This window comes from Oncorhynchus kisutch, linkage group LG30 (genome assembly GCF_002021735.2).
Source record: "Oncorhynchus kisutch isolate 150728-3 linkage group LG30, Okis_V2, whole genome shotgun sequence".
NCBI lineage: Eukaryota > Metazoa > Chordata > Actinopteri > Salmoniformes > Salmonidae > Oncorhynchus > Oncorhynchus kisutch.
The window spans coordinates 29,154,979-29,181,306 of record NC_034203.2 but is presented as its reverse complement, the minus strand read 5'-3'; the positions used below and the strand labels follow the sequence as shown (position 1 = coordinate 29,181,306).

The 26,328-nt window shown below is 41.8% G+C and overlaps 2 protein-coding genes and 1 pseudogene across 9 annotated transcripts; 2 read left to right on the top strand and 1 right to left on the bottom strand.

Annotated features, from left to right (window-relative positions):
- Window positions 1-271: 271 nt before the first annotated feature.
- On the top strand, window positions 272-2,624 carry iba57 (iron-sulfur cluster assembly factor IBA57). The gene is made up of 3 exons (XM_020467232.2): window positions 272-1,054; window positions 1,273-1,622; window positions 1,913-2,624. The coding sequence occupies exons 1-3, from the start codon at window positions 678-680 to the stop codon at window positions 2,302-2,304; spliced, it is 1,119 nt and encodes a 372-aa protein (XP_020322821.1). The 5' UTR covers window positions 272-677; the 3' UTR covers window positions 2,305-2,624.
- A 235-nt stretch (window positions 2,625-2,859) lies between these two features.
- On the bottom strand, window positions 2,860-4,409 carry LOC109874723 (2-oxoglutarate and iron-dependent oxygenase JMJD4-like; annotated as a pseudogene).
- Window positions 4,410-7,801: 3,392 nt separating this feature from the next.
- snap47 (synaptosome associated protein 47) lies at window positions 7,802-22,230 on the top strand. Of its 8 annotated transcripts, XR_004206357.1 has the most exons (7): window positions 7,910-8,061; window positions 8,548-9,076; window positions 9,332-9,831; window positions 10,438-10,562; window positions 12,726-12,868; window positions 13,367-13,494; window positions 20,237-22,230. XR_004206357.1 is itself a non-coding variant. In XM_031810201.1 (6 exons), exons 2-6 carry the CDS (start codon window positions 8,571-8,573, stop codon window positions 13,380-13,382), a joined length of 1,287 nt encoding a protein of 428 aa, XP_031666061.1. In that variant the 5' UTR covers window positions 7,802-7,872; window positions 8,548-8,570; the 3' UTR covers window positions 13,383-14,053. The 8 variants fall into 8 exon arrangements, 6 of the variants coding, with proteins under 6 accessions (XP_031666061.1, XP_020323298.1, XP_020323299.1 ...); XR_004206358.1 differs by lacking the exon at window positions 7,910-8,061 and adding an exon at window positions 7,802-7,872 and having other exon boundaries at window positions 12,726-13,494; window positions 20,237-22,223; XM_031810201.1 differs by lacking the exons at window positions 7,910-8,061; window positions 20,237-22,230 and adding an exon at window positions 7,802-7,872 and having other exon boundaries at window positions 10,441-10,562; window positions 13,367-14,053.
- The last annotated feature ends 4,098 nt before the right edge of the window (window positions 22,231-26,328 follow it).

The following is a 26,328-nucleotide window of genomic DNA, read 5'->3' as shown; positions in this document are numbered from 1 at the left end:
CCAAATCACAAGCTTCAATCTGCCGCTTTTCACAGTGCGGTGGCAGGAAAATGAATAAGAAAATAGAAGCAGTACTTTTTTCAATACCTGAGAAATAAGAGGTATGGTGTGTGAAGGGTCAAATGAGTGAGAGTTGGCAGCACTGAATCAATATTTCAGTTGTATGAAGGCTTAAAAATCCTTATTCAGCCTATCTCCTCCCTATCATCTAAATTGATTGAAGTGGAAGTAAATGACCTCAATAAGGGATCATTGCATTCATCTGGATTCACCTGGTAAGTCTGAAACCATGGAAAGAGCAGGTGTTCCTAATGTTTTGTACACTGTGTATTAGTCGGTTCATGAATCAGCGTACGCGAACGAGTGGATTACCTTGAAAACAACAGGCGGGCGGACATCTTGGAAGCAGTCTAATTAACTACCTCAGAGCTCTGAACACACGAATCTTTTTTCATTTTTTTTATTAATATCAAATCAATACATAAAGCACATGAGGGAACACAAGCATACGAATCTTCTGGTACACACCCATCGTCGTGACGTAAATGCACGCAGTGCATTGTGGAATTCAAAATGGAGTTTGTTATCAAGATGTCAGCTGAAACGTCCCGTCTTGGACTTATTTAACGAATTTTATTTAATTGTCTAGTTGCTGTTTTTCGCACACGTACCAAACAATGCACTGTATGGGATTGGTTTGTTTCGCTAGGGCCGCGGTTGGTCCAAACTCTTTTCTTCGACTCTACTCACGCAATTTCAATGCTAGAAAATGTTCCGAACGCCGGTACCAGTGGACAGGTGCTTGGTGCCCAGCAGGATGGACCAACATCAATAATTACAGTCAGGAAGCACGTAAGAATGAATTGGGACAGTATGTTTGCTATCATCTTCCACACAGGACCTTAATGAAAGTTCAAGGGCAAGATACAAGATCGTTTCTTCAAGGTATTGTAACCAATGACATGGAGCTCTTTGCAAAAGAGGAACAGAACGTTTTGTATGCGCACATGCTGAACGTTCAAGGAAGGACACTGTATGACATTATCATATACAGGTAATGCATTATTGTAACAGCTACATCTTGTTTACGGTCAGGCTAGCCATAACCTCCATTGTGGGCGTGGCTTGCTTATCTAACTACTAAGTTTCACATAGAAATTACTGTGCAGCAGTTAAGACTGTTTCAATTAGTTACTAGAAACCCAGGCATGATATACATTTGAAGCACTCCCACATGATGGCTGACATGTTCTTTATTTTATTATTATTTAGGTTGAAAGTAGCAGAAGCGGGCTGTGGTGTTCTGGTTGAGTGTGACACCACCATAAAGGACGTAATTTTGAAACATTTGAAGGTGTACAAAATCCGCCGGCAGGTGAAGATCAGCACCTGTCCAGAGCTTTCTCTATGGGCTGTGTTGCCTCAGGGAACAGCCCCAGGCCACAAGAGGCCTAAGCCAGATCTCACTGCCCCAGAAAAAGCTCTGATGTGGGAGGAAGATCCGAGAACTGAAGCCATGGGCTGGAGGTTGGTGGTGGACAACGAAGTCGATCCTCTGGAAATGATTCCATGGTGTCAGCAAGGCAACTCAGAAGAGTACCACAGGCACCGCTATGCAATAGGTAGGATCAGCCAACTAGAGGTTTAAGTGGTGGAAATGGTTTGCTTGCCTCATCTAATACTATGTGGTGTGTTGCCAACTCTATGTTTGTATATTGTCAACTATTGGGTTGTTATGCCATATACAATAGAACAGTTGGTTGCAGCATACGGTATGGGGTGGCAGGTAGCCTAGTGGTTAGAGCATTGGACTAGTTAAATAAAGGTAAAATAAAAAATATGTTTAGCAGGGCTGTTGGATTGAAATGATTCCTAGAAACATACGGTGATTACATCTACCTGTTTCGCTTAGGACTTCCTGAGGGGGTGAAGGACCTTCCTCCCGGGGTGGCTCTTCCTCTGGAGTCCAACCTGGTCTACATGCAGGGCATCAGCTTCAGTAAGGGCTGTTACATTGGCCAGGAGTTGACCGCCAGGACTCATCACACCGGGGTGGTGCGGAAGCGCCTGATGCCTGTACGCATGTCAGCACCAGCCGAAGGCTTGGAGAAAGGAGTATCGCTACAGACTCAGTCTGGCAAGCCAGCCGGGAAGCACAGGGCCGGGGTTGGAGAGCTGGGCCTGAGCCTGATCCGCCTGGCTCACGCTAAAGAGCCACTGACACTCAAGGCGTCAGAGGACACCACAGTGACTCTAGAGGCCTCCGTGCCAGACTGGTGGCCCAAAGACACTAAAGCAAAATGAGGATAGAGGTATTTATTGACCCCAACAATATGAAACGTACATATGTTCAAAAGAGCCATATCATTTCTACATGGATAGGGTCCATAGTTACATCTTCTCATTCCAAATTAATCTAATATAGTATTTCACTGGTACCACTAGCAGCCATGTAAGACAATAGTTTTACTTTGTTTGCAATATTGAAATTGCTTTAGATAGACTCTGAAATTATAATTATCTTCCTTGAAACTATGCTGTTTGCCAGTGCACCACAATTTACTAGCTATTGTCAGAAATATTACTATGCATCTCTGGTGTAATAAACATATAAGGACACAAAGTATGGATGTTTCTCATTTTCTCAACATCTCATTCACACAAAACATCCATAAACGTATGTATTTCAAGACATCAGGCAAGTCATTTGGGCTACCTATCTCTGAAACCAAAGCCTTATCAACCAAATGTATTGATAAAGATGCTCAGAAAGGGATACAGTGGCCTACTCCTGGTAAAGGGAGTGCTGCCCTCTAGTGGAGTGTATGGTTTCTTTAATCTACTCCAGAAAACGTTCAGTTTTTTAAATGTCACCTTTATTTAACCAGGTAGGGTAGTTGAGAACAAGTTCTCATTTACAACTGCAACCTGGCCAACATAAAGCAGTTTGACACATACAACAACAGAGTTACACATGGAATAAACAAAAATACAGTCAATAGTACAGTAGAAAAGTGTATATATACAGTGTGTGCAAATGAGGTAGGATAAGGCAATAAATTGGCCATGGTGGCAAAGTAATTACAGTATAGCAATTAAACACTGGAATGGTAGATGTGCAGAAGATGAATGTGCAAGTAGAGATACTGGGATGCAAAGGAGCAAAATATATAAATACAGTATGGGGAACTGCTCTGACAGCTGGTGCTTAAAGCTAGTGAGGAAGATAAGTCTCCAGCTTCAGTGATTTTTGCAGTTTGTTCCAATCATTGGCAGCAGAGAACTGGAAGGAAAGACGGCCAAAGGAAGAATAGGCTTAGGGGTGACCAGTGAGATATACCTGCTGGAGTGCAATCTACGGGTGGGTGTTGTGTGAGCTCAGAGTTGAATGTTCCAGTTAAAGTAATTGCAGAGCATGCATTCTAGAATGTGAGCCAGCCTTTGCAGGTCACAGGCAGCGTGGTGAGGTCCTAACGTGGTCAGGGTATCTGAAAGATGCAGGGGGTAATTTGAGGTGTTTCAAGAGCTCAAGAAAGACATGCGGTTGTCAGCGACAATCTTTAGGAAAGAGGCAAACTCCCTGTAGTCAATCCCAGAGCAAGACTTCATGATGACCTGGAAAACAAAAACAATTTAGTTACTACAGACCACAGCTTTTTCAAAATAAATCTGCTTTTGACATACAGTATCTCCAAGTGTTACTCCACTCCTCTATCTCCCTCTGGACAGCAGACAACTCGTTCTGAAGAAACTGCCACATAATGTACACATTGCAGCCATTCAACCAGTTATGGTTGATAGAGATGGTGTCTTCCCGTAGGATTATGAGACAAAAATGGGGTTATTACAGTTCAAAATTAGCCAGATGAGCTTATGTGCTTAACTGGCAATGATTTATAAATAAGCTCTTGCACCACATCCAAACAGCAGCACTTACCAAATTATAAACCTGATGGTGCCAACCACTGAGCACACAAATGATCTCCCCCGCTTCCTGAATGATCTCTAGTGGTTGGCAGGCCTCAACAGAGTGGGAACTGCCCCTGGTCTTGAAGCTCGGGAGTAGTGATGTCATAAGCAAGGTTGCCATGGCTGTCTTGTAGAAACTCTTCTTGGCCTGGGGGAAATAGGAGCCATTTTTTCCTGCCACAGATATTCACTGACCAGCTGTAGGAGCGAAATGCATCAGTGTGGAATGGCGTCCTGTAGTGATGAGAGAAACAAGCACATGATGTTAAGGGAGAGTGAGATAAGAGGATATCCATATTAGGGTCTATAATGAAAGATGTTTTGTTATACCATGAGTCTTTGGGTTCCATGTAGACGAAGCGGTAGTCGTCCACCTCCAAGGTATCCCAATACTTATTGAACCAGTCAGAATAAAAGAAGACTGGGGTGGTATAAACGTGTTAAGGAAAATCCCTTTTTGCAGACAGGAGGGAACAGTTGAGCAATGTCTAAATCAAATCAAGTTTCACATCAATTCAAATTTTATTGGTCACATACACATGGTTAGCAGATGTTAATGCGAGTGTAGCGAAATGCTTGTGCTTCTAGTTCCGACCATGCAGTAATATCTAACAAGTAATCTAACAATTTCACAACAACTACCTTATACACACAAGTGTAAAGGAATGAATAAGAATATGTACATATAAATATATGGATGAGCGATAGCCGAACGGCATAGGCAAGATGCAGTAGATGGTATAGAGTACAGTATATCCATGTGAGATGAGTAATGTAAGGTATGTAAACATTATATAAAGTGGTATTGTGATACATTTATTACATCCTATTTTTAATTATTAAGTGGCTAGAGATTTGAGTCAGTATGTTTGCAGCAGCCACTCAATGTTAGTGATGGCTATTTAACAGTCTGATGGCCTTGATATAAAAGCTGCTTTTCAGTCTCTCGGTCCCAGCTTTGATGCACCTTTACTGACATCGCCTTCTGGATGATAGCAGGGTGAACAGGCAGTGGCTCGGGTGGTTGTTGTCCTTGATGATCTTTTTGTCCTTCCTGTGACATCGGGTGCTGTAGGTGTCCTGGAGGGCAGGTATTTTGCCCCCGGTGATGTGTTGTGCAGACCTCACTACCTTCTGGAGAGCCTTACGGTTGTGGGCGGAGCAGTTGCCGTACCAGGCGGTGATACAGCCCAACAGGATGCTCTCGATTGTGAATCTGTAAAAGTTTGAGTGTTTTTGGTGACAAGGCAAATTTCTTCAGCCTCCTGAGGTTGAAGAGGCGTTGCTGCGCCTTCTTCACCACGCTGTTTGTGTGGGTGGACCATTTCAGTTTGTCCGTAATGTGTATGCCGAGGAACGTAAAACTTTCCACCTTCTCCACTACTGTCCCGTCAATGTGGATAGGGGGCTGCTCCCTCTGCTGTTTCCTGAAGTCCACGATCATCTCCTTTGTTTTGTTGATGTTAAGTGTGAGGTTATTTTCCTGACACCACACTCCGAGGGCCCTCACCTCCTCCCTGTAGGCCGTCTCATCGTTGTTGGTAATCAAGCCTACCACTGTAGTGTCGTCTGCAAACTTGATGATTGAGTTGGAGGCGTGCATGGCCACGCAGTCATGGGTGAACAGGGAGTACAGGAGAGGGCTGAGAACACACCCTTGTGGGTCCCCAGTGTTGAGGATCAGCGGGGTGGAGATGTTGCTTCCTACCCTCACCACCTGGGGGCGTCCCGTCAGAAAGTCCAGGACCCAGTTGCACAGGGCGGGGTCTATGGTCTTAAATGCTGAGCTGTAGTCGATGAACAGCATTACATAGGTATTCCTCTTGTCCAGATGGGTTAGGGCAGTGTGCAGTGTGATTGCGATTGTGTCGTCTGTGGACCTATTGTGGCGGTAAGCAAATTGGAGTGGGTCTAGGGTGTCAGGTAGGGTGGAGGTGATATGATCCTTGACTAGTCTCTCAAAGCACTTCATGATGACGGAAGTGAGTGCTACGGGGCGATCGTCGTTTAGCTCAGTTACCTTAGCTTTCTTGGGAACAGGAACAATGGTGGCCCTCTTGAAGCATGTGGGAACAGCAGACTGGGATAGGGATTGATTGAATATGTCCGTAACCACACCAGCCAGCTGGTCTGCACATGCTCTGAGGACGTGGCTAGGGATGCCGTCTAGACCGGCAGCCTTGCGAGGGTTAACACATTTAAACATTTTACTCACGTTGGCTGCGGTGAAGGAGAGCCTGCAGGTTTTGGTAGCGGGCCGTGTCGGTGGCACTGTATTGTCCTTAAAGCGAGCAAAGAAGCTGTTTAGTTTGTCTGGGAGCAAGACATCGGGGTCCGCGACGGGGATGGTTTCGTGGTTTCTGGTTGGGGAAGGTATTAATAGTCGCTGTGGATACAACATCACCGATGCACTTGCTAATAAACTCGCTCACCGAATCAGCGTATACATCAATGTTGTTGTTCGACGCCATTCGGAACATATCCCAGTCCATGTGATCGAAGCAATCTTGAAGCGTGGAATCAGATTGGTTGGACCAGCGTTGAACAGATCTGTCGTGTTCCTGGTCATAATGTTGGTAAATTGGCATTGCTCTTATATCCAATAGTTCCTCCCGGCTGTATGTAATAAGACTTAAGATTTCCTGTGGTAACAATGTAAGAAATAATACATTAAAAAACAAAATACTGCATAGTTTCGTAAGAACGCAAAGAGTACAAGTACTATTCATTACAAATAAACACTTTCAAATCTTTTGGACTGCTGCTCTTTTGGACTGAGGCAACATATCAGTGAATTCAATACCTTGACATGTGTCAATCCTTCAGATAAAAGATTTAAAAAACATGAGCTGGCTAATTTGCTTGGGGTTTGCATTGTATTCTTTCAGATTACTGTTTGCAACAGGAACCAGAGTCTCATCTGCAAGGGTAAAAAAAATAGAAAAACCTTATGTGAAAACAACTTAGAAATGGGTTATTTGTTTATCATAACTGCAGCACAAATTATATCAGATAATTCCACAGACGATGAGATATGGCTGTCAAATCACAGATCAGAACAGCCCATGCATAGGCTAATCAAACTCGTTCATGTCACACCAACATTATGAATACAAAGTTACTGGGCATTGTTATAGATCTATAACAACATTTATTTACCAAATTGCTGCAGCAGTTTCTGGAAGGTTGGTTTCTCCTCTTCAGTGATCCACTGTTTTCTGTATGTCCAGTCTAGTGAATTTCCTCGAGAACATGAATGGGTGGTTGGGAAGTAAGTACTCTTTAAAGAATTTGGAATAGCTCAACTCCTTGTCTATGTAATCCACAAAGTGCGAAGACCAGAATTTTTCATAAGATTGCCTTGGTATTTTGACAAGGTTGCAGCAGTTATAGTAAGACTCCCTGTCCATGATATTCAATAATGTAAACAAATCCTGGATATAGCTAACTAGTTAGCAAGCAATTAAAACTGGCGACGTATCTACGATATAACTACATAATTTTTGGATTTGCATTACAAAGATAAGTCGAAAATTAGGAGGGTCTGGTTCGTTTATTCGAACCTACAAATAGCTTTCTATTTTACATGCTATGGCTATGATATTCAGTTTGCATTGCAAGGGAACACATTTATCGATGCACAAGCCCAATATTAATTACAAAGCTATATTTGTTTATTTTTTTCACCTTATTGTTTCCGTACATCTTGGATATTGTCTGCTAATTCAACGTTGTCTTAAAAATACAATTTATGTAGTACATATAAGCAACGAAATTAGACAATCATGTTAATCTACACATTTAAGGTAGCAGGATCATTGTTTCTAGACGGACTGTAAACATGTCTGTACTGAGAACCTGCCGTTGTTCCACTTCCTAAACAAATCAGTCGCCTGCAAACAGGTGTTTTTATTTAATTTGACAAATTATTAAACTGACAGATTGAAATATATATTTCAACTGTACTCGAATAAAAATGACTTTTGCACAATCGATAATATTAGCGCCTTGCCCAACATTGCAGAATTGTTGCCATTGATTTCCTGGGATAGTCATAACCCTGCAGGAGCTCACGTGCCAGGTTTCTAAAAAGTAAACGAAAACATGAACGTTGAATGGTCGCTCGCTATTTTGTTTGGTTACAGCTATTCTTTAGTTTGTACACGAATGTAACTTAATGCAAAATATATTTTATTTTATTTTAGAGGTAAGCTTATGAAGATGGCTGCTGGCTGGATAACTAGCTAACGTTAGATAGCTTCCTGGCGTATTATGATTGTGCATGTTTTAATAGCCAGCTAGCATATACACAGTGGCCCTAGCAAAGTAACGTTAACTATTACACGGTAACGTATGTTTCTAGCTGTAACGTTACTGCCATGCAGTAGGTCTAAATAACTAGCCCAAAGTTAATTGATTACCATGATGACATCTAGCTAGCTACTTGAAATACCTAGCTAATAGTTCCAAAGGTTTAGGGTCTAATCTTTAATCTTGATTAACATCTTGACCTTGATTCAAATACTCTGTTATTTCTAATATAACATCTGAATTTATGTTCACCCCTCTTTACTTAAGTGAGCATCTGAAGCCAAGTCAAGATGACAAGCCCAAACCGAGACATCCCCATCCACAGCTGGCCAGGCTCCTACTACATCAATAGCGAGAAGCGCTGGGAGGCCGGGACCCTGTCCCTGACCCGCACCATATTGCGCTTCACCTCAGACCAGAGCAAAGAGAACCTGGTTGGCTTCCGCCTCACCAGGATCATGGAGATCAAGATGGAGTCGTCCAGCTTCATCTTCAGCACTCTGACTGTGTTGGAACAGGGGAATCTCAAGCACTGGTTCGGCTCACTGAGGCCCAACCGGTTGGTGGTCTACAATGTCCTGGAGCATTTCTGGAAGGAGAGGTTGTTGTCCCCCTCTACTGAGGTCCAGGGGGCCGAGGCACAGCCCACCAAGGGGAGGGAGCTGATTAACCTGGTGGCAGGGGCTCAAAGACGGCTAGAGGACACAGGGAATGTCCTCCACCACCAGGGAGAGCAGTTTGATAACGTCATGCAGGGCCTGGACAAGATCGACTCTGATCTGGGCGTGGCAGACAAGTAAGGAGGATTTTGATATTCTATTCTACCTCTGGGCCTTGTCATGTAACTTTTTTATTGTTTTTATGTTTACAAATATTGTAGCTTGCCATGGATATTGTCAGACATTTTGATGCCTTTCTATTTACATGTAATTGGTTCATCTATAATAGTAAGGAATTGAGATTGGATAGCGATAATCCAGAAGATTGATTTGTGTGAACCATCACTGAATTGCATGGATTCCTCTAACTTCTGTCACCATTCACTCCGCAGGCTACTGTCTGAACTGCAGTCTCCCCCTTGGTGGCCTTTTGGCAAATTACCCTGGAAGAGTCAGCAAGATGCCAATGCTAAGTATGCTGCCAGAGAGGCCACTTGTAAGGGAACAGCAACAGGCAAGCACAGAGTGATCACCAGCATACCAGCCATCGTTTCCAGAGGTGGAGACTCGGACCTGAAGCCTGGCTGCTTGATGGTGATGGTCTCCTCTTTAGAAGTCCGAGACACAAACTATGTGCTCCTCCACCGCTTTGAGAGGGACGAGGTGGATGACATCCGGGTGCACAACCCTTATGAGATCAGTGTGAGGCAGAGGTTCATAGGGAAGCCAGACATATGCTTCAGACTCCTGTCGGCTAAAATGCCGGAGGCCATGTCTATGCTAGAGATGCAGTATAAGAAGAAGGTAGAGTACACGAGTGAGTACTCTGCCTTTAAGACGACCCCAGCCACAACCCCAGGTGACCAGAATCAACGTTTAATATGGAATGCAGGTAAGAACTGTAGATTTCACCTCTGAAGTCACAGGCAGTTGTTCTTTGTTTATTTTGTATTGTACATTAGTTTGTATTTGACCACCAAGTGGCAGTAAAGGTCTGTATTTTAGCATTAGTTCAATATACATCTTTGAAATAGCTTTAGGCTCAAATGTCACGATACACTCTAGATCATTTTATTTGGCACCCCAAGTTTTCTGATTTATAACATATATCATTTTTGTTGTTTGACATAAGACTGTAAAATCCCCAGGATATCAGCTCAAAGTGTATTTTAATTTAGGAAATCTTTTCCCAAGTGCTCCCACACATAACTAGAGAGACATTGGCGGTCGTATTCCAGTGTAATCAAGGTTTTAAAAGATTCTGTGTTTGTCAAATACTATATCTGTTTGGGATTCTTGCGGTCAATTTTGCTGTATACAAATGATTTATAACTATGTTGACCCCTGCTCTAGATGATTGATTTATTACACAATTCTGCCTTTTATGTTATGAGCTTTCCCCCATACATTATCATGGGGATACTGTTACGCTCATAGGATGATCATTTGTTTGTTTGAGTTGCCTTCTCACTGTATCTCTGTCCCCCTTCCTTGGCAGCAGGCTTGCAGCAGTACCAGGAGACAGAGGTCCCCAGTACGGTCCCAGGAGGAGAGCTTTCCCAGGTGCATCTACATGTCCTTAAGCCAGAGGTTACTCAGGCTGAGGTTCAGGAGCTCCGACAGGTGAGAGATCTCTCCATCTGTATACTAAAGCAGTCTAAACTTATACTGCCCTTACATTGTCTCTCTTTCTGCTTAATACCTGTCCTGTAGACACCTGTTTTGTATGTAGAGGAAATGCATCATTTAATAACCATGTTACGATTCAGTAAAGGTATTCCATTTCAATAGCAGGTTTTAAAGAACAAGCATAACTTTGCCCATGGAAATCATGGGAAGATAAATGCTGTATTTCCATTCCAAACAGAGATTCACTGTAATGATTTAGATTTGTCAAATTATATTTTATATGTAAGTCGGTGAGACCACAAACCAAACTCCAATGTGTTTAGGAGAGAGAGAGGAGAGAGGGAAAGATACATGGCCAGTTATTTGGTCGACTTTTCTGGTCAGACAGTGTATAAAGTATTTCCATTCATAGCCATAATGTTGAACAGGGTGAGCTCCATACATGGTCTATGGTCGCGAGACATAAACAGTGACGCAAATGCAGTCAATTATTTTTTATTTAACACATTATTATAACTTTCTCAGAATGCTGTATTCCATATTAAACCTCTTCATAACACAACATTTTGTGTATATCTAAGACCACATATGTAATTGGTTGGTGAACCGTTACAGGTATGTTGTCATTTTCATAATCCTCCTGAAACATAGGCTACAGTCTCTCCAGACATGGATGGTTCTTACTGTCCCATAAGCAATTCTTTAAAACTGAATGAAGCTAAGATTGAATGAGCCTTTTGTGGAAACTGCGTTTACAACGGAATAGTTAGTTAGGTATTACAAGTTAAGTATTGACCACTTCAGAATGGTCTCAATACGATTGTATCTCAATATAGTTTTATATATAATCATTTTACAAACAAATCGATCATGTAAGTGACATTTTTCTCAATTAGTCTGTGTACAATTCAGGGATGTGTATTCTTTCTCTATCAATGGATTATTATGTTGTGCTGATAAGTCTTAATGGTTCTTTTGAACTACAAAGCCTGCCACTTTCTCAAGTGATACAATAGTACACTTTTTGACACACCCAACCCTTCTCTTGAAGTCATTCATATCATGATTAGAACCTATAGTAAGAGCCCCTCGTTGAGAGCCACTTTCAATCTTATTTCCTACCCAAGTGTATAGCAAATAGACCCTTTTGTCAAAAGATATTTGATACAGATTATCAATAGGTTTATTGTTCAAATCAGTTAAATATTTACAGTTCTTTATGTCCTAAACAAATTCCTACGAGTCACCTCACCTCACCTTTCATCAGTTTGCTGAGGTTATTAGCCTGCTTTTTAAAACTTGCGTGTATTTTACTAACATATCTGACTAAGTTAATACACCCAAACAAACCTACTTTTCAGTAGGTGTGGTGTGATGATATTGAACTTGAGCAGTAGGACTGAGTTAAAGGTCCTGTGCACATTGTTTCTGTGTCACTTACTGGCAGTTGAAAACGTACATAATGTCAATGGGTGTGTGTGAGCATGTGTAGGATAACATAATATTAGTTCAGAAACCACGGTGGAGTTTGGAGTGAATGTTTATTAGATTTTGCTTGGCACAACGCAGTTTATTTTAGATGTTCCATTGACCATTACATACACAGTTTTTGGAGCTTGGAGATGGAGTTGCAGAATTCCCTGAACACATGGAAAGTTGAAATAACATTTAATTTGACTTGTTTGTTATCGATGACCAGAGGAGCACCTCTGTCAAACCACCATGTGCTTGAGTATCATATACTAGTCACATAAATATTGTTTCACATGGCGATTGTGTCTTGACCTAGCGATGTAAATTCAGTTATTATAGATCGTTTTCTTTCTGTCTCCTTGGCCCCGGCAGGCAGTGGAAGAAGAATTATGACTGAGAAGAAAGTGTTATTCCTCCTCTCTGCTCATCTCCCCCGTCTTTTCCACTGACTGACTCACTCCCTCTCCTCTCAGGACATAACGCCTAGACAAGACACTTTTTCCCCCACAACAAGAAACAAAATTACTCCCACAGACCTAGGTCAAATACATATGTCAAATACTTGAGCTGCACTTGATTTACTTTGCCCTGTAAAGTGAAACAGAAGAAATGGATCCAAAAGTGCGAACCACAAGCTAAATCAAGTGTGTGTGTGCCTATATGTTTCTCTCCCTGTTCTCTCAGATGCTAATGCAGCTGAAAAATCTTGCTCTGGAGGCTGAGACTGAGCTGGAGAGGCAAGACGAGGGCCTGGATGTTCTGACCACCTCTACGGACCAGGCCACCATGCACATAGACAAACACACCTGCCGCATGAAAAGGCTGCTGTAACTAACTCACTTACAACGCAATGCAGAAATGCACCGAGTTGCTATTGCCTTACGACAAATGTATTCTGTTAGAAAGTTGTTGTACTGTACCTCTATATTTGAGGTTCCATAACCTTGAAACCAGATTTTACCATCTGCTTCGTTGTATCACATAAAGTTAAGTCTTAGCCTCAGGTGTAGTCATACACCCTTACCTCATTATAACGTGTAAAATATAGTAGAAATCGATGTTCCTCTCAATGTGGTAATTACTGACCAGTCCACTAGATATTATTTACACCAAGGTGAGGAAGCGTTCACTCATCAGCACTTTGTGGAGATATCGTCCTCTTTGCACTGACAAACTATGAATATATCCAAACTTGGTTGTTGTTGACGGGAGGTTGGACAGACATAATGGTCTCTGTCACACATGTAATCCATGGTTTCTGATGTTGTACTTAAAACACAGTGAGGAGCGATTGTCACACGTGTTTTTTCCTTCTTCTTTTTCAGTTGCAGGTGTCAGTAAAGCCATCCCCCTCCCTCCATGCACATGGTTTCCCTCCAGCTCCAAGTGTTGCATGTTCCCATGTTTCTGCTGAGTAAAGCGATGCATCGAGTGGGATCAGTAGAACTGTGAGGTATGCAGTGGGTATGTAACATGTAGCAAAGTCCCTTGAAATACACGGACTACTTTACAGAGCCCCTACTCTTAAGTCAATTTCTATACCATAATGTTCCGTACTAGAGAAAGCAGGGAGTAACTCACAATAGGTTGTCTCTCTGACATTATCACTGGATTTAGGAATATCTGTATAATCTTATGTGTATATGAATGACTTGCATATTTCTATGCTGAAGTGTACTCGGATGTTTTATTCAAATGTAATTATTGTCTCGCTATCATATGTGAACTTGCGATAAACTGTTATTTAAACTCAATATCTGGTAAATAATGCTTTTCACCGTACAAATAATGCCCAAGGCTCCCCATGCTACTGTACTGTAGAGAGCAGAGGAAGTATTTGAGTGGCGTGTAATTATCCAATAGAACAGATTTACATAAAATACAGACGAATGGCTTTAAGTAGTACAGTACGACCCGCCCAGTTCATAAAAGGCAATTGATACTGAAACAAAATATAAATGCAACATGTTAACTGTTGGTTTCATGAGTTGAAATAAAAGATCCCAGAAATATTGCATGCGCACAAAAAGCTTATTTCTCTCAAATTTTGTTCACAAATTTGTTTACATTCCTGTTAGTGAGCATTTCTCCACACCTGGCAGGTGTGTTATATCAAGAACATGATTAAACAGCATGATCATTACACAGGTGCACTTTGTACTGGGGACAATAAAGGTCACTATAAAATGTGCAGTTTTGACACACACCACAATGCCACAGATGTCTCAAGTTTTGATGGGGCGTGCAATTGGCATGCTGACTACAGGAATGTCCACCATAGCTGTTGCCAGAGAATGTAATGTTAATTTCTCTACCATAAGCCGCCTACAACATTGTTTTAGAGAATTTGGCAGTACGTCTAACTGGCCTCACAACCGCAGACCAGGTGTAATCACGCCAGCACAGGATCTCCACATCCGGCTTTTTAACCTGCGGTATTGTCTGAGAGAAGCCACTGAAGACAGCTGATGAAACTGTGGGTTTGCACAACCAAAGAATTTCTGCACAAACTGTCAGAAACCGTCTCGGGAAGCACATCTGCACGCTCGTTGTTGTCACCAGGGTCTTGACCTGACTGCAGTTCGTCGTTGTAACTGACTTCAGTGGGCAAATGCTCAAACGCTTTTCACGGATGAATCACGGTTTCAACTGTACCGGGCTGATGGCAGACAGCGTGTATGATGTCGCGTGGGCGAGCGGTTTGCTGGCGTCAATGTTGTGAAGAGAGTGCCCCATGGTGGCTGTGGGGTTATGGTATGGGCAAGCAAAAGCTACAGACAATGCGCACAATTGCATTTTATCAATGGCAATTTGAAATCACAGAGATACCGTGACAAGATCCTGAGGCCCATTGTCATGCCATTCGTCCGCTGCCATCACCTCATGTTTCAGCATGCTAATGCACGGCCCCATGTCGCAAGGATCTGTACACAATTTCTGGAAGCTGAAAATGTCCCAGTTGGTTAGGACATCTACTTTGTGCATGACACAAGTAATTTTTCCAACAATTATTTAACTTATATTTTCACTGTATCACAATTCCAGTGGGTCAGAAGTTTGCATACACTAAGTTGACTGTGCCTTTAAACAGCTTGGAAAATTAAAAAAAAATATTCCATGGCTTCAGAAGCTTCTGACAGGCTTATTGACATAATTTCAGTCAATTGGAGGTGTACCTGTGGATGTATTTCAAGGCCTACCTTCAAACTCAGTGCCTCTTTGCTTGACGTCATGGGAAAATCAAAAGAAATCAGCCAAGACCTCAGAAAAAGAATTGTAAGACCTCCACAAGTCTGGTTTATCCTTGGGAGCAATTTTCAAATGCATGAAGGTACCACGTTCATCTGTATAAACAATAGTACTCAAGTATAAACACCATGGGACCACGCAGCCGTCATAACACTCAGGAAAGAGACGCGTTCTGTCTCCTAGAAATTAACGTACTTTGGTGTGAAAGTGCACATCAATCCCAGAACAACAGCAAAGGAACTTGTGAAGATGCTGGAGGAAACAGGTACAAAAGTATCTATATCCACAGTAAAACGAGTCCTATATCGACATAACCTGAAAGGCCGCTCAGCAAGGAAGAAGCCACTGCTCCAAAACCGCCATAAAAAAGCCTGACTACGGTTTGCAACTGCACATGGGGACAAAGATCGTACTTTTTGGAGAAATGTCCTCTGGTCTGATGGAACAAAAATAGAACAGTTTGGCCATAATGACCATTGTTATGTTTGGAGGAAAAAGGGGGTGGCTTGCAAGCCAAAGAACACCATCCCAACCGTGAATTACATGGGTGTAAGCATCATGTTGTGGGGGTGCTTTGCTGCAGGAGGGACTGGTACACTTCACAAAATAGATGGCATCATGAGGAAGGAAAATTATGTGGATATATTGAAGCAACATCTCAAGACATCAGTCAGGAAGTTAAAGCTTGGTCGCAAATGGGTCTTCAAAATGGCTTAAGGACAACAATGTCAAGGTATTGGAGTGGCCATCACAAAGCGATGACCTCAATCCAATAGGAAATGTGTGGGCAGAACTGAAAAAGCGTGTGCGAACAAGGATGCCTACAAACCTGACTCAGCTACACCAGCTCTGTCAGGAGGAATGGGCCAAAATTCACCCAACTTATTGTGGGAAGCTTGTGGAAGGCTACTCAAAATGTTTGACCCAAGTTAAGCAATTTAAAGGCAATGCTACCAAATACTATTTGAGTGTGTGTAATCTTCTGACCCACTGGGAATGTGATGAAAGAAATTACAGCTGAAATAAATAATTCTCTCTACTATTATTCTGACATTTCACATTTTTAAAAAGAAGTGGTGATCCTAGCTGACCTAAGACAGGGAATGTTTGTCAGGAAATGTCAGGAATTGTGAAAACTGAGTTTAAATGTATTTGGCTAAGGTGTATGTAAACCTCCGACTTCAACTGTAAATATCTGTATTCCCAGTCAAGTGAAATCCATAGTATAGGGCCTAATGAATTGATTTAAGTTGACTGATTTACTGATATGAACTATAACTAATGAAAATCTTTGAAATTGTTGCATGTTGTTTATTTTGGTTCAGTGTAGTTCCCTTTATTAATTTAAGAATGATAATGAATAGAAAAAAAAACAGGCAACAAAACAACACTCGGAGAAAGGCAAAGCAAGGCAACACCAATAATAATAGGGTTCACATGTGACAAATTGGCATGGAGATTGTCATAACTATGGCAAACGAGATGGAAGTGGAAGCTATTTACTATTGAAAGTTCCCCATGCGTGTCGGTCCCTGGCCTGTTGAATGAAAGTGAGTGCAGAGTAAACAGGCCTGTTGTTATTACTTCCTGTTGGCACCAGGAGTTAGTTTGGGATCTGCTCACTGCCCCTGTTGGGGCCGGAGCTCTCCACCGAAGATGTGGCCACAGGTAGTGGCCACTAGCTTTCACGAGAGAGGGGACCACCAGGAGCCAAAAGCCCAGATTAACCCGATTTGGTGGGGTGGCTGTACTCTCATTAATGACTCAGGAAGAAGCTAAACTAATTTTTAAAGAACACTGGCGACCTCTCAAAGGTCTGAGTCCATCACTGGGATGTGATCCTACACTAAAGATGTAAGGAGTTACATTGCCTTCGGAAAGGATTCAGACCCCTTGACTTTTTCCACAATTTGGTACGGTACAGCCTTATTCTAAAATGTATTTCAAAAATAATAATTGGCATCAGTCCACACACAATACCCCATAATGACAAAGAAAAACAGGATTTTTTAAATGTTTCCTAATAAAAAAACTTAAAAAAACTGAAATACCACATTTACATAAGTATTCAGACCCTTTACTCAGTACTTTGTTCAAGCACCTTTGGCAGCGATTACAGCCTCTTCTTGGGTATGACGCTACAAGTTTGGCACACCTGTATTTGAGAGTTTTTCCAATTCTTCTCTGCAGATCCTCTCAAGCTCTGTCAGGGTGGATGGGGAACGTCTCTGCACATCTGTTTTCAGGTCTCTCCAGAGGTGTTCGATCGGGTTCAAGTCCGGGCTCTGGCTTTGCCACTCAAGGACATTCAGAGACTTGTCCCGAAGCTGCGTTGTCTTGGCTGTATGCTTAGGGTTGTTGTCCTGTTGGAATGTGAACCTTTGCCCCAGTTTGAGGTCCTGAGAGCTCTGGAGCAGGTTTTCATCAAGGATCTCACTGAACTTTTCTCCATTCATCTTTGATTCGATCCTGACTAGTCTTCCTGCCGCTGAAAAACATCCCACAGCATGATGTTGCCACCACCATGTTTCACCGTAGAAATAGTGCCAGGTTTCCTCTCGATGGGACTCTTGGCATTCAGGCCAAAGAGTTAAATCTTGGTTTCATCAGACCAGAGAATCTTGTTTCTCATGGTCTGAGAGTCTTTAGACGCTTTTTGGGAAACTCCAAGCGGGCTGTCATGTGCCTTTTACTGAGAAATAACTTCCGTCTAGCCTCTCTACCATAAGGGCCTGATTGGTGGAGTGCTGCAGATAGGATTGTCCTTCTGGAAGGTTCTCTCAATTTCCACAGAGTAACTCTGGTGCTCTGTCAGATTGATCATCGGGTTCTTGGTCACCTCCCTGACCAAGGCCCTTGTCCTCTGATTGCTCAGTTTGGCCGGGCAGCCAGCTCTACGAAGAGTCTTCGTTGTTCCAAACGTCTTCTATTTAAGAATGATGGAGGCCGCTGTGTTCTTGGGGACCTTCAATGCTGCAGACATTTTTTGGTACCCTTCCCCAGATCTGTGCCTCGACACAATCCTGTCTCGGAGCTCTACGTACAATTCCTTCGACTTCATGGCTTGGTTTTAGCTCTGACATGCACCTGTCAACTGTGGGACCTTATATAGACAGGTGTGTGCCTTTCCAAATCATTGTCCAATCAATTTAATTTACCACAGGTGGACTCCAATGAAGTTGTTGAAACAACATCTCAAGGATGATCAATGGAAACAGGATGCAGCTGAGCTCAATTTCGAGTCTCATAGCAAAGGGTCTGAATACTTATGTAAGTCAGGTATTTGTTTTTATTTTTAATACATTTGCATACATGTTTTTGCTTCGTCATTATGGGGTATTGTGTGTCGATTGCTGAGGATTTTTATTTTTATTTAATCAATTTTAGAATAAAGCTGTAACGTAACAAAATGTGTGAAAAGTCAAGGGGTCTTAATACTTTCCGAATGCACTGTATATGACAAGAAAATTGTTGCCGGAGAAAAGGGGGTTATACCAAACACTTCTTCTAGTCTGATCAAAGATGGTGAACTGGAGAGAGTTTCTTCTGTTGTTGATTTGAGCGATAAACAGTTCCATTCATTTGGGAGACCCGGTGTCCCGAACTCCAGAAGCATACCACATGGTTATGTGCATTCTTAGCCTCTAAAAAAAGGCGAAGAAGGGAGAGAGTGAACACATACTGCCGTGGTTTCGAAGCAGCCCTGCTTTAGAAGGAAGTGGTGTCGGTCTGGTCTGACCACAGATGCATGAGATCCGGCGTTGCCTTCCTAGCGGATGGTATGGAGACACCATGCAGGCCTGGACTTCCAAGTCTGTTTACTAGATTGTCCCTGTGGTGAGGTCGTTCTTTCCAACAAGGAGCGTGTCTCAATTGAAAGCCAATCAATCAAGTTCTGCTTGGAAAGAGCTTCACAAAGGCTGCGGGATTCTGTCAGGGCACATGTGGGTTGCTCTCTGCTCTCAAAAATAAGGAGCCATGTGATTGTTATACCAAGTCAGAGTTGGATGTTGTTTTTGCTTTCTGTAAAAATAGTGCTCAAGACATCTCTCATGACATCCTTTGTTATTTATTTACCATTGTTTTGTATTTAGGTTACCGTGGCAATATTACCACAGGTTGCATCAGTAAAATAATACATGTTTTCAGTGTTGGTAAATGTAAAATATTTAACTGACAATTTTTCGGTTTATCATGCAAATGAAACTCTGTTAAAGTCGGTAAGGATTTTGATGTTTATATTCATCAAGGTGATTCATTTTGAGAATGGATTCCAAGGTCTCTAATTGGAAATGAGAGAAATACACAATATTATTTTATTCCTGTGTAGCACTATACTATTAGAGTATGTCTGTGTGTCTGTAATGGTTGGACTCTTGACTCACGTCCTGGCTGGTCTCCTACTGGTGCAGGTGTTGCTGCTGCTGTGTTCATTCCACCACGCAGAGGGAGGCTCCAGTTTCAGGAAATTAGGCCTGTTGGTTAATGTTAGAACTGGAAGGAAAAGTTCCTGGAAGGTGGTTGAGTCCAACCGGGGGGTGGTGAATTGGTTCCCTTTCTATTAGAGAAAAGATATGACACCCACTTCTTATAGATGGCTTTGGTTGAAAGTCAATTGTGTTATACACATTTTACAATACGTTTGCTGTAAACTTACAGTACATGAATTGCATTTTATGTGTTTTCAATCCATTTTTATAACATTCCTCCATAGTTGACTTCAATGACTGATGTCATAAAAGTAGTGGTAAGAGTTTGGTTTCTGTTTGTGTACCTGTTGTTGTTGATGAGGATTTGGCTTCAAATTAATTTAACATCCCATTGCAATCCCATCAGAAGATGCCCTATGTTTTAGTATTAATGTGGTACTTTCCCAGATGCTGAGAGACAGAATGATATCATATACCTCTTGCACTTGTTATTGTTATCTTTTCTTTGGTCTTCAGACGGAGGTGCACTTTGTTGGATTTCCGTTTCTCTTTATTCAGAGAGTGACTCTCATCTCTGCTAGAGGGAGTTAACTGCGAGTCGCCCCGGCCAAAGTAAACTCCAACCATGGTCTGGTCTTTCTGAAGCAACTCGAATGAAGGTCTACTACTCCATAAGCATTGGTGTGTGAACAGCACCGGCCTACTGTATTGAACAGCTGAAACAATTGTGTGATCACAATTTAAACTTAAATTGACTTGTATGTAGTGACAGGTAGGTTTTAGCTGAAAAGTAAATCAATGTGGGATTGTTACCCATTATTTAATATTTACACAGTAAACATCTTAAAATATACAAGATTCTAATTGTTCTCAAGGAGCAGTGCCACTGTTCATGATTAAATATAGGGAAATTTAATCATTGTTGTTGAAGGACTGATAATGGGTAAATTTCCTTTGAGATAGTATCCTAATGAGTGGTGTCTCAGTTATGTATGATCATGACACTTGTTGGCTGTAGATTCAGAAGAGGGCAGCAGTGAGTTGCTTATTCAATGGAATGTTGGGCTGCAGTTAATTGATAGACAATTATTAGACCTCGTGAAGTTTCAGTACTTGGGCCTGGTCTCTTATTTCTATTGAAGCTGTATGTAAAGTTTTCACTATTTTGTTGTGATCGATTTGTGTAACTTTACATTCTAGATATGTTAACCGATGCTTCACTCTGAACTAGATTTGTCAATGGGCTTCTAATTGAGCAACCCTCATATTGTAAGCTAAAAAATCAACCCACAATTTGACAGTCACGGTTCTTTCTCTATCTCATTCCAATTTTGGGTTCCTTATTTTCCTCTTCGTAATGATATATATATATTTTTTTAAATCTGCCCCATCTTCATTTCTACTCTTTCATATTATGGAACAGTTACAGGGAATTGGAAACCATTTCCCAAATAAACATGTTCTTGTTTTCTTTCTGAAACCTACCCTAAAAACGCCTCACACTTCTCTTGTGTCTGCTGAATGAAAACACAATGGTCAGGAGTGTAGCCTACCTTTGGCAAAGAGTTAGGAGCTAGGGACGGGGTCTTTTTGTGATGACTGGATTATGTATTCATTAAAATCACATCTATACTGCTCCCCAAACAGGTTGTCAGGCTGGGAGCCAGCTCACACCGCATCAGTACTTTTACGAGTGGGCCCCCCAGAAACTTTCAGCGAGACTGTTTTTAGTGGCTCTTGATGCAAATGGAAACACTTAGCTCCCACAATAAATGACCCTGCAGCCAGAGATGGTGATGCCCTGCCGCTCTGCCCGGTCAGAGAGATACTTGCACACGTAGCGGCAGAAGTGTTTGGATTGAGCAAAAGTAGCAGTTATGGATAGTGGAATGATGATGGCAGACAGTGAATGGACATAAACAAGAAAAAGGAATGGGGTTGTTGTACTAGGGTGTAGTGTCCTCTGGTGAAGAGTGATAAAGGCAGGAGATATCATAGCCCCCCCCCCCCCCGGGGTTGAGATTGGGTTCGTGTCAGGATAGTCGAGTGTCTTGCTCTTCATTTTTTGGAGGGAAATAGATAAACAACCATTAGTGTTGTTGGAGTTCAGTGCTCTCCAGAGTAATAATCCCATCTCACCAAAGTACTACTATTCAATATAGCTATTATTCTGAAAATGCTTTGTATGATTAATAGATACATTATAAAAGCTCTATAGGCTATTGTCAAATCAAGTAGCACTTTCTCGGCCAATCATTGACATACTCTCTTTCTACCAGACTCGGATGTGGTCAAGTTCAAACATTACAACAACACACTTACAGGTACTTTACTTAAACTGCTGTATTAGAAGTCCAGGTGCATAAGGAATAGTTGCAAAATGGTGTGTTGCCTTTGCCTAAGAACACCTACCCAAATAAATAATCCAAATTATTATGCCTGCTGGTTCTAACTTGTTTGACCGCCTAATGATGTAATTGCAGCTGACCAAACTGATTGTTGTTGAAATATTGCCCCGCCGTTATAGCTACGTTGTGACAATGTTGTGTGACAATGTTGTGTGTTCACCGAGAGGGCCAACGGCACAACCATAACAAACACAACAAACACAGCTGAATGTGGGGTTTCCATTTCAATTGCATGACGGGGCACGCAGCGTCTGGATGGGACTTGGGAAAAGGGAGCTCAGTCATCCGCTGTGCTCTGCTCTGTTTGGCTACTGGCCAGCATGGTAAGCAGAGCCCTGACAGTACAACCGACCTGTGAAATCATTGTCCAGATGCACTTAAACATTTCCAAATGCAAATGATACATAAAGAGACGGACAAAATCAGTTACAGGTTGTGCACAACAGAATGAATGCAGGGACTGCAGGAGCATGTTTGACAAAGTAAAGCTGTGCCAGATTAAAGGGTTGCGCCTTTAATGAGGGTGTGGACCAAGAAGGTCAGGTCAGAGAGACTGTGACGTAGGCTGATGTTCAAATTGTATTAGTTTTCATTCAAACACTCCCAGTGTTTGATCGAAGCTGCCTGGAGCGCCTGATGGGGAGGATTTTGCACGCATGAGACTATTCCATTGATTCCATTACACCAGGCAAACTCAATTAAGCGCAGCTAAAGTATAAACAAAAATAATATAATAACACTACCGTTCAAAAGTTTGGGGTCACTTAGAAAGTCCTTATTTTTTAAAGAAAAACATTTTTTTTGTCCATTAAAATAACATCAAATTGATCAGAAATACAGTGTAGACATTGTTAATGTTGTAAATGACCATTGTAGCTGGAAAGGGCAAATTGTTTAGGGAATATGTATATAGGTATACAGAGGCCCATTAGCAGCAACCATCACTCCTGTCTTCCAATGACACGTTGTCTTAGCTAATCCAAGTTTATCATTTTAAAAGTCTAATTGATCATTAGAAAACCCTTTTGCAATTATGTTAGCACAGCTGAAAACTGTTGTGCTAATTAAAGAAGCAATAAAACTGTCTGTCTTCAGACTAGTTGAGTATCTGGAGCATCAGCAATTGTGGGTTCGATTACAGGCTCAAAATAGCAATAGGACAAGTATATTAGAGTGTCTAGTTTGAGAAACAGACGCGTCACAAGTCCTCAACTGGCAGCTTCATTAAAAACTACCCGCAAAACACCAGTCTCAACGTCAACAGTGAAGAGGCGACTCCCGGATGCTGGCCTGGAATCACATAGTAACCAAAAAAGTGTTAAACCAATCAAAATATATTTTATATTAGAGATTCTACATAGTAGGCACCCATTGCCTTGATGACAGCTTTGCACACTCTTGGCATTCTCTCAACCAGCTTCATGAGGTAGTCACCTACTTTGTGGAATTTCATTTCCTTCTTAATGCGTTTGAGCCAATCAGTTGTGTTTTGACAAGATATGGGTGGTATACAGAAGATAGCCCTATTTGGTAAAATAACAAGTCCATATTATGGCAAGAACAGCTCAAATAAGCAAGGAGAAACAACAGTCCATCATGACTTTAAGACATGAAGGTCGTTCAATCCGGAAAATTTCAAGAACTTTGAAAGTCACATTCGCAAAAACCATCTAGCACTATGATGAATCTGGCTCTCATGAGGACTGCTACAGGAAAGGAAGACCCAGAGTTACCTGTGCTGCAGAGAATGAGTTAGAGTTAACTGCACCTCATATTGCAGCCCAAATAAATGCTTCACAAGTGTTCAAGTAACAGACACATCTCTACATCAACTGTTCAGAGGAGACTACGTGAATCAGGCCTTCATGGTCAAATTGCTGCAAAAAAACACTACTAAACGACACCAATAAGAAGAAGAGACTTGCTTGGGCCAAGAAACACAAGCAATGGACATTAGTCCGGTGGAAATCTGTCCTTTGTTCTGATGAGTCCAACTTTTTGATTTTTGATTCCAACCACCGGTCTAATGTCTATTGCTCGTGTAGAGTAGGTGAACGGATGATCTCCGCATGTGTGGTTCCCACCATGAAGCATGGAGGAGGAGGTGTGATAGTGTGGGGGTGCTTTGCTGGTGACACTGTCTGATTTACAGTTGAAGTCAGAAGTTTACATACACTTAGTTTGGAGTCATTAAAGCTTGTTTTTCAATCACTCCACACATTTCTTGTTAACAAACTATAGTTTTGGCAAGTCAGTTAGGACATTTACTTTGCATGACAAGTAATTCTTCCAACAATTGGTTACGGACTGATTTCACTTATAATTCACTGTATCACAATTCCAGTGGGTCAGAAGTGTACATACACTAAGTTGACTGTGCCTTTCAACAGCTTGAAAAATGACAGAAAATTGTGAAGAAACGGGGTCCTATATCGATATGACCTGAAAGGCCGCTCAGCAAGGAAAAAGCCACTACTCCAAAACCGCCATAAAAATGCCAGACTACGGTTTGCAACTGCACATGGGGACAAAGTTCGTACTTTTTGGAGAAATGTCCTCTGGTCTGATGAAACAAAAATAGAACAGTTTGGCCATAATGATCATCGTTATGTTTGGAGGAAAAAGGGTGTGGCTTGCAAGCCGAAGAACACCATCCCAACCGTGAAGCACGGGAGTGGCAGCTTCATGTTGTGGAGGTGCTTTGCTGCAGGAGGGACTGGTGCACATCACTAAATAGATGGCATCATAAGGAAGGAAAATGATGTGGATATATTTAAGCAACATCTCAAGACATCAGTCAGGAAGTTAAAGCTTGGTTGCAAATGGGTCTTCAAATTGGCTTAAGGACAGCAATGTCAAGGTATTGGTGTGGCCATCACAAAGCCCTGACCTCAATCCAATAGAAAATTAGTGGCCAGAACTGAAAAAGCGTGTGCGAGCAAGGAGGCCTACAAACCTTACTCAGCTACACCAGCTCTGTCAGGAGGAATGGGCCAAAATTCACCCAACTTATTGTGGGAAGCTTGTGGAAGGCTACCCGAAATGTTTGAACCATGTTAAACTGTTTAAAGGCAATGCTACCAAATACTAATTGAGTGTATGTAAACTTCTGACCCACTGGGAATGTGATGAAAGAAATTAAAGCTGAAATAAATCATTCTCTCTGACATTTCACATTTCTAAAATAAAGTGCTGATCCTAACTGACCTAAGACTTGGAATTTTTACCAGGATTAAATGTCAGGAATTGTGAAAAACTGTATTTGGCTAAGGTGTATGTAAACTTCCGACTTCAACTGTAGTCACCATCATTACAATTTATTTTCCTTTAGCTGAGAGTGATTGGCTCTATAGCCTAACCTTGGCCTACTAACCTTTCAGCCTACTTTTATTTCCCCTTTTTTATTATTTTTATTATTTGTAGTTATCGTTTTCACATAGGCCTCCACCATTTATAGGCTGTCGATTACGACACATTTACAGACCTAACGAAAGTGTCAATGTGTCATTTTTATACCTCTAGCCTTATCCTGTTGATATTTCGTTTCTAAGAAAAATTAACAACTTATCCTATAGATCCCTGTTAAGGATTTGCCACAACATTTATGTTTTAATTGGTCCAAACGATTAGCCCTATGTCCTTTGGGGGAGGTATTTGTAGGCTGATCTATTGATTTTATTTTCTGCCTCTTTTTTACTGCGGTCTGGACGAGGGCTACGTTGTCACTTACTTAGTGCGTGGCGGAGAGGATGAGGCATTTCTTCGGGGGGGGGGGGGGGATGTTGTGCATTGCTAACTGTTCACGTTTTTATCCGGAACACAGAATTGAGACTGAGCATGGGGTTAAATAAATCCAACGGGTTATTTCGAGTTGTTTGGTAACTCGGCTGGGATGTTCAGAGATTCTTTTATGTACACCAGTTATTTTAATTTTATGTGATCGCAGCTGTAACTATTATCCGCTGTCACGACTTCCGCCGAAGTTGATCCCTCTCCTTGTTCGGGCGGCATTTGGCGGTCGAAGTCGCCAACCTTCTAGCCATCACTGATCCTCTTTTCATTTTCCTTTGGTCTTGTCTTGTATCACACCTGGTTCCAATCCCATTCATTACATGTTGTGTATTTAACCCTCTGTTCCCCCTCATTGTCCTTATCTGTGATTGTTTGTTTGTAAGCATTGTGCAAGTTATGTTCTGGTGT